The sequence below is a fragment of the Amblyomma mixtum genome, chromosome 5, assembly GCF_055824585.1.
Source record: "Amblyomma mixtum isolate Tamu chromosome 5, ASM5582458v1, whole genome shotgun sequence".
Taxonomy (NCBI): Eukaryota; Metazoa; Arthropoda; class Arachnida; order Ixodida; family Ixodidae; genus Amblyomma; species Amblyomma mixtum.
Genome location: NC_143016.1, coordinates 37,244,653 through 37,253,353, shown reverse-complemented (window position 1 = coordinate 37,253,353; position 8,701 = coordinate 37,244,653). Strand labels below are relative to the sequence as shown.

The 8,701-nt window shown below is 48.4% G+C and overlaps 1 protein-coding gene across 5 annotated transcripts in view; it reads left to right on the top strand.

Annotated features, from left to right (window-relative positions):
* LOC149341805 (uncharacterized) overlaps window positions 1–8,701 on the top strand; it is a 50,521-nt gene that overhangs the window by 27,924 nt on the left and 13,896 nt on the right. For 3 of the 5 annotated variants that reach the window (XM_089544001.1, XM_089544006.1, XM_089544005.1), the window contains exons 3-6: window positions 2,539–2,753; window positions 3,694–3,957; window positions 5,713–5,913; window positions 8,500–8,695. In XM_089544001.1, coding sequence (XP_089400127.1) covers window positions 2,539–2,753; window positions 3,694–3,957; window positions 5,713–5,913; window positions 8,500–8,695 — 876 coding nt within the window. The remainder of the gene's footprint in view (window positions 1–2,538; window positions 2,754–3,693; window positions 3,958–5,712; window positions 5,914–8,499; window positions 8,696–8,701) is intronic. The other 2 variants (XM_089544003.1, XM_089544002.1) reach the window with 2 other exon arrangements.

Below are 8,701 nucleotides of genomic sequence, written 5' to 3'. Positions count from 1 at the left end.
GAAAGAGGTTAGGCGACATTTCTGATGCGGGATAACCTAGTGCCACATCTCGTGCGGTGGCCAGCGAAGCTGAGCTGTTCGCGCCGCCGCGGGTTCGACTCCTAGTCGCGGCATTATTTATTTTATTTATTTATGGTTTGCCCAAGGCCATCATGAAGGTCAAGCGTCTCACAAACCGGTGAGCCGGTTTGACCTCGTGAAGTAGTGCTTTCGACTAAAATGCCCATCTGGAAAATTTAATATCAAGTACCCTTGAACAGACACGCATCATCGTCTTGCTGCCCCACCTCGAGCAGAGAGAAACGAGGCACAGCGAAGGGCATTTCTTTGCGCAGCTGGAGCAGAGAGACGTCCGGTTGTTGGCATTCTTCCGTCAAGAAATCCAGAAATATTAAAAAGTAAATACGCAACAGATTTAAGTTTTCAGCAGACGTGAGCCCCATGGTTTTGCCATGACAAGTCATTAAGGAAATCAATGCCGAGGTGCTTAAATGTGCTTGTATATTCGACAGCAGTACACCTACAGGATATGCGGTCTCGGTATGAAGAAACACTGTAATGACCGTTGGTCATTTCTTCAGAGGGTTTTTGAAGCATATAATTTTTGTCTTATTTTGACTGACGATAAGGTTGTTTCTAGAGAACCAAATTGTAGCTTTGTGTAGCACTGACTGCTGCAGATATTCAACTCTCGTTTTATAACAAACATGCTTTGTAAGAAGGACAATATCAACCGGGTACTGGAACACTTTACCATTCGGGAATGCTGAGACGAAATTGTTGAGAAGTATATTGGAGAGAATAGGGACAAAATTGGTCCTTGATGGACACCGGCACCAATACATTACTTCCTGCCAGTATATTTCGTGCCATAACAACCGTTTGTGACCTGTTAGTAAGATAGTTCTGAAGTACAGCGTAGAAGGGGCCCCTAAAACAATTAAGGTATAACTTGCGAAGCAATATGTCGTGGGAAACTCTACCAAAGGCTCTGGATATGTAGAGGAACAAAGGACATCTAAATGCACTGTGTTCAAAAGCATCTGCAAATTCTTCCACGAGTGCAGCTGTGCCCCGGCCTTGAACGAAGCCAAATTACCTGCCAGACAGAAGTGAAAACTTTTTAATGAAAGAAATAATAACCTCTAATAAAAAATTTTCTGTTATCTGAGATAATATAGGCACAATTGATATGGAACGGTAGATTTCGATATTTGATTTCTTTTCAGACTTGTGCAATGGTTTAACTAATGCAGTTTTTAGATGTCTTAGCATAATAGCAGTGTCTAGAAGAACATTTACCATAAAAAGCAAAATATCTGAAAGCGCCTCAAAATTTATTTTCAGCATGCATATAGATATTCCATCTAGTCCCGATGGTTTATTCGAAAACTTCATTTAGCTCTAAATTTAAAAGTATCCTCCGGTGACTGTTTCATTTCATTTTATTACCTTAAAGACCCACTGCGGGTATTACATAAGGAGTTGGTACAAAAAATCAAATTGAACAAGTGTTAAGAAGGGGTCGGTAACAGCTTCGGCTAATGGTGGGGTCCAGGGCCCCAGTAGTCTTTGCCGTGCTGGTCTTCAGCCACTCAGCTGGACAATGCAGGCTTCCTACCGCTCCGGTGTTCTCAATCTGCGCTGTCGTAGTTTCTTGGCATGCCCATGTGGCATGGTTTAGTGTGAGATTTGCTCTGCTGTGCGGGCATGTGTTTCTGTATGTTGTATATATGGGATTGTGCTCTAATGTAACACAGTTTCAGCGCATCTTGCACTCGTGACTATGCTGCTATCGTCGTGCGCCGTCTCACAGAAGCTTAGCTTTGCCAGCGAGGAAGGCTGGCATTGGTCCTGTGGGTTGAATTGCTGTTGTGACTGTGCGCATGGACTGTCTGAGGCCATCGTCGTCTCCGTAATGTTCGCATGAGCCCGCAGAAGAGAACGGTAGTTGTGAGTCTGGCGTACCCATTCACATAACTACAACCCTGCTCTGCAGTGAAGCAAACTACTGAACAGAAATTTAGGTTATGTGGCACAGCCACCCTGCCAGGGTGCCTGTGGCTCCGTTGAAAACTTGGGGATGGCCGATGCTCAAAAACTTCTGACCAAATGCAAACGTAAAACGAGGCAAGAGCCCGTATTTCCGGTGGTGATTCGTCCAGACTCGCAACTACCAAGATAACATATGCATCACAAATCGCAGGAGGTGTTTCGGGAACGCTGCACCAAAGTGGTCAATGCGGAAGCTTGGTGTGACATCCTCGATAATAGCACAATAGTGTCCGTGCATACTGCGAAAGGAACCCGCTCAAAAAACAGCGTTCACTGAATATGGCGGATGGGGCTCATCGTTCTGCAGTTCAAAACCACGCACCGCATGCATCAGCTTACCTGTTATGCGCGCCAGCTTTCGAACAGGCACGTTCAGCTCCTTCGACAAGCGTAGCATTCTCGCATGGGACACCCGCGAGGCGACACTGCGGGATTGCCTCGGGAACTGCGGACAATAACGCGCGCGCGCTCGCCTCCCCCAAGCAGGAAGAAGCAGCAGCAGCTGATGCTGATCCGAGCCCAGATCCTGCACCGGCTGGGCATCCGCAACCCGCCGTCCAACGGGTCGCTGCTGGGCGCCCCGCTCAACAACAGCACGCTGCGCCTGGTCGAGGAGATCGTGCGCAGCCCGCCGCCCAGCGACATCACCACGGCGCGCACCGTCTACTCGGAGCGCATACAGAGCTTCTACCCGTCCTGTGAGAGCACCCTCCTCACTGTGTTCCGCTTTATTTGCCTTTACTCGTGCACTGTCCAGGGAGTCAGTCAGGATGAGATTAGGAAATATGCGGGGTGGTCTTTGTCCCGCAGTGGGCTTAGCTGGGATGATGACGATGATCGCGCACTACGCAACTGTGACATCGAGGAGGAAAGGAGTGCGTACAGCGCATACGATGCACACTTCTATTTGAGAACAACGTTAACGTTGCTTCTTAAGGTTGCAGTTAGTCAGGACACGACTAGAAAAAAATGTGACGGCTAATGTAGAGACTCGCACTGCCAGACCTGACACAAGCGGAAAAAGACACTGCTAAACTGTAAAGGTGAGCTCAAGTGGTCTCGAGAGCTGTTTTGCACCAAACATCCTAACCTCATCTTATGACACCAGGCCACTTGACCTTATTTCCATGTATAATCGACACACTAAAATAAACTCATTTAAACTTCAAATTCAGATTTCCACAGAATATTCCTTCCCTGTTATATACGTATGCATATGATAATTTTGACCTCCTCAGTTCGTCAAAAAAAATCTTTGCAGGCTGTGTACGTTGATATGTAGGATACGCTTATCATTTTTTTTGTTACCGGCACATGTGCTTACCCAATGTGAATATCGTTTCAATATTGTGTTATGCCGCTTCTTCTTTTGTATTTGTTCATCACTGTATGCCTGTTATCACGCTATGGCCTTGTTCTAGAGGTCTTGTTGTCAAATCGCTGCCAAACGAAAGTGGGCTGCGGCTTTGTCAAGCTGTATCTGACAGCCTTTTCTGCGGCTCCGCTGTCTGTACCTTTCCAAGGCAGAAATAAAGAATTTGAATTTGAATCCTCCGTAACTTGAGCCCTGACCTCTCGACATATCGATGAGCGGAGTGGCGTCCAGGCAGCAAGCGTATGTTTCCGTCTCGTGCGCAGGCTCCACGCCCAATCAGACCGATCCCTCGGCGTGGAGCAAGCCGGGCCACCTGCGGCTCCACTACGACGTCAGCTTTCCGCGCTCCTCTCCGGGCACCGAGATATCGCTGGTGTCGGCCAAGCTGCGCCTGTACCGCACCGGCGCAGCCGCCGGCATCGGCAGCGGCGGCTCGGCGGCAGCGCACAACCTGCTCGATGCTCCCGCGGTGCCCGTCACCGTCTCCGTCTTCAACTTCATCAAGCCCCTCAAAACGGGCCGGCCCGGTGAGGACCCTGCGGCGCTCTTCGTCACAAGCTCTGCCTCTGCCGCCGCTCGGCCTTAGAAATATGCTGCCCCTTTCGCAGTTGCCGAGAGTTGATGCCCTACTGCGTAACGCGCTAAACGCGACGAAAGCTGCCGCCTATCTTGTGCTGATATCTAAGACGTATAAAATGTGACAACAATTTGCCTATCACAACGATAGCCGCGGGCGTACGTTCACGAACCTGGTACTGGCCACGTGACGACACCTGATAGGTCATGTGACAGGTTGTTGACGGTGCAAGCCAGGGAGTCATGCGTGCAATAGCTCTCGCTGCCATATTTTTTAAGAGACCAAGCGAAAGAACAAGGGGAGAGTACCACCGGAGAACCGAATTGACACTTTTGTCTTTCGCCGTAATTACAAAAGCGTCAAACAAAACGAACGCACCAACCAGTGTGCGGCATTTACAAGCAGACCTTCACTCGCTGTTAGCAGAAAGATGTAATGTTGACTTAGCGCTCTTTTTCCGCTCAGTGCAGTGCCCCTTCTTCAGCATAAGAAACGTCTACTCGAGTTGTGGCTACTGTTTTATTTAAGTTAGTGCCGACTTTGACTATTAACTTTTGGCATCGATCACTTGATCTCCACAACGTTCGAGTTGCACAAATCAGAGATCATCATCAGCCTGATTACGCCCACTGTATGGCAAATGCCTCTCTCATGTCTCTCCAATTAACCCTGTCCTTTGCCAGTTGCGGCCACCGTATCCCCGCAAACTTCTTAGTCTCATCCGCCCACCTAACCTTCTGCCGCCCCCTGCTAAGCTTGCCTTTTCTTGGAAGCCACTCCGTTACCCTTAAGGACCAGCGGTTATCTTGCCTTAGCATCATATGCCCTGCCCAAGCCCATTTCTTCCTCTTCATTTCGAGTGAGATGCCATTACACGCGTTTGTTCCCTCACCCCCTCTGCGCGCTTCCTGTCTCTTAACATTACACCTTTCATTTTTCTTTCCATAGCTCGCTGCGTTTTCATTAACTTAAGCTGAACCCTCTTTGTTAGCCTCCACGTTTCTGCCCCATAGGTAAGTACCGGTAAGGTACAGCTGTTGTATACTTTTCTCTTGAGGGGTATTGGCAACGTGCCATTCATCATTAATTATTTGTGTGTTGTCACACAAATCAATGTTCTTCGAGAAAACTCCGGGTTCTCACATTTAAACTTGCTCGAATAGGCACTACAGATTCAAGTCACAAATCGTTTGCTGCGATGCGAAGGTTAGCTGCTGCTGTTTTGAAAACCCGCACAACACTCAACCATCTTCACGAAAAGGAGAGGGTCAGATTGTCAACGAGAACCGCAATATTAACTTGCGAGCTCTCCAGACTCTGCTCAAGACAGTCTTCGAAAAGTAGCTCAATGATAGCTAAAGAAACACCCATGGTAGTTCAAAGTGCTATATCGCTCGTGGGGCTGCTGTTCGCGCACTGGTACGACTGCTTGTAAACCAAACATGCCGGCGGTGGTTGCTTTAAGGAGGACGCAGTGTTAGTCATACAGTGATGATGTGGGCAATTGCTCCGCCTTTGTAACGTACTCTAAGTAAAAAAGAAAACTCCTAGCACTGTCCCGGGAGTCCAGCGTCCTCCTGGCCGCGGAAGACGACATACGGGAGCCGCTCCCGTCTCTTAATATCTGTACAGCGTCCCGTGGTGATGATGCGCATTTGAGCGATCTGCAGAGGCTTACGGAGTCACTTTTCTGAATGGCGTGCAGAGAAGAAAGAGCTGATCGCCAGCCGCACGCTGTCCTCCGGCCGCCGAGGCTGGGAAGAGTTCAACGTGGAGTCCGCCGTGAGCCGCTGGCACCGGATGCGCAACAAGAACTACGGTCTGGACGTCGAGGTGGTCGACGCACGTGGCAGGAAGCTTTCACCCGGACGCTACTTCCGCAACATGAGCTGCGCCGATTCCGACGGTATGTTCCTGTAGTGTGGGACGACGGCTGGAACCCCGGGGTCCGCGCTTTAGCTGCTACCGTTCGCAATATGTTACCGGCAGCTCACAAGCACGGAACACGTTCCGTCGACGTCCTGCTGAGGAACGACAGGGTGGAATAAAACTATTCGGCGATTCTCGGTGAATCGTTTCAATGCGTTATCAGCCAAACGTTCGTTGTATCCGAAGTTCACATACTAAAGTTCGCTGTATCAGAGGTCAACACAAGTTCGTTACATCCGAGGTCCCGACAAGAAAGTCCGTTATATCCGAGGTGGCATACCTATAGGTTCGGTATACGCAAGTTAGTTGGTACGCAGTCTCGGTGGGCAGGTTGCTAACTGCCCACTGTGGTGTCTCTGACAGCCGGCGGTCGCATAATGATAACGCATTAAAAATGAAGCATCTAGCTTTGGTGCAAGTCAGTCAGAATAATTTCACTGTGCAGCCGTGCCGAACAAAATTCCAGAAAGCCGGTCGCCTGCTGACCAAGAGCTTGCTGATTATCCAGCTCCGCCAAGCGTAGCCAAGCGCTCGAGGTTGCGAGCTGGGGCCATGGAAATTAAAGTGGGGTTTGGGCGGTGTTATGTAAAAGTGTATACAGTCTGTGTTTTCCATCTGGTGAGGACAACTTATGCAATTTGGGTCCGTGGGGTAGGCAAATAAATAAATTCTTCGTGGGGCAAGACAACATTCAATATCGAAGTTTATCTTTTCAGCGTTGTTCCGGGGCTTTTCATGTTGACACCAGATGTTGCCAACTCGCGTATTGAAGAAAAGCTGCTCTGCCGCTACTTGGGACCCACGAAATGTTGGCAAGCGTCGAGTCATTTCGGGCAATGCCGAAGAGCTTAGACGCCGACCACCCAACTGCGAGACTGTGCACGTTGAATTGAATTGATTTATTTCATGTAATACACATATATAAGGAGATGGGAGAAAAAGCCGCTATAATGCAGCTTGACTAGGCTCCCATCACCTATACAAGAGTAGAGTATCAGAAACTAATGTACATGTCAGTGAAGCAAACAAATACATGGTTGAACTGCAATAAAAAAAGTTTACAATAAATAAAAAAATAAAAAATAGGTATTAGCAAATGCCCATAGTGAAACTGCAAAAAAAATAAATGAAATAAAACAAATTTTACAATGAAAAAAAAACACAGGTAATAGCAAACGCACACCGCATGTGTCATGTTGGAGCATTTACATAATATTATGGATCTGGAGAGATACATGACAAAAACAAACAATTTAGTGCTTTTAACGACAGATTCTCTATGATGATTCCGTTTTTCCTGAAAGAATTCAACATACTCGGAATGACTGTGCACAACATTTTAACGCCGTAATTGGTCCGTGAACGAAGCACAAACCAAAATTCAGGATGGCGCGTTGAATAATAATGATTGTTAGGTCTTAAAGATGCTATGTGTGATAACGAGTCCAATTCCTGTTTTTGTTGCTTGTTTGAAACCATGCATTAAATAAACTGCACCGTGTTCGGGGTTGTTTTCGTATGCCGCAGTTTTATATCCTTTCTCGCTCTTTATACTGTCATTTTTATCTTCTCCTATTCTTTCCTTTTTCCGTCACCGCTAACAGTGCTTACAGCTTGGTGAGCATTACGCCGATGCTCTTTGCTCAATTGATTTTTTCGTGAGGGACAATAATGCCACCACGTGTTTGCCTCTAGGGGCGTACATATCTAGCTTCCGTAAGCCCTAGAGGTAGCTGAAGTGCCGTCTCGCCCTCTAGGGATACGCACAGTTATCCAGCCTCTTTGCCTGGCGGTGGACATTAAAATGCGCCTTTCCAAGTAAGTCCAGTACAGCTCGAATAAATATAAAAATTGCCGCTTTGTTTGCTACATTTAACGGTCACGGCCCTACTATGGGTGAAAAGTACAAAGAGCGGTGATTTGGACCAGTTGTTTCAGTAGGAATAAGCGAATCAGCGCAAAGAACATGGACTGCAGTCAGCGCATGGGTTGTCGCTTTCTGGCCTCCGTGTTCTTGGCGCATCTTTGCCTATTTCCAATGAAAAGCACAGATTTTTTTTTTTCTAAGCAGTTTTACTGCAAACGCATGGTCCCCTAAATGCCTTCTCAGCTTCAGTGCAGAAGTAAGAAATGAATGGGCTAATAAAGTTAAGCCTTGCATATTATTCAGCGAAAGCTGTTGCTTATCCTTCCTTTCTCATTCTTCTTCTGACTGATGCCTAGCCGGGAGGAGCATAGCCTGACGGCCTCAATCAGGCTGTGCCTCAGTTAGGCTGACTTGAGGCACAGCTCAGAGCACTGAAGTCTGTTACGCACTGAGCGGAAGCACAGACAGCTTTCGCTTCATCTAGCTTCCGCTTAAGGAAGGAGACGGACATTAGGATGCACGGTGGACAAAAGACAAAAGGAAGAGTGAGCAGGACAGAGCGGTGTTAGCAGTACGCAGCAGTTCCTATCTTAAGACGGCATACAGACGGCCCAGCACTCTCGCAAGGGTCACAAACCCCGCGTCGAGGTATCGCGTGTCCCGCACTGAGCGCGGATGGAACTCCTTTGTCCTCAGCAGGTCAGCAGGAGCCGCCGTTCCCGAACATCATGCGCCTGCACCCAGGCCTGCGAGACAACGAGTCTTCGCTGCTGGACAACGAGACGTACCCGACGCTTGACCTGCAGGTGGTCGAGGTGCTCCGCCGCGACCCCGCGGTTGCCGGAGCGAGCAGCGACTCGCCGCAGTTCGTCGGAGCAGAACACGCCGCCAGGTGATT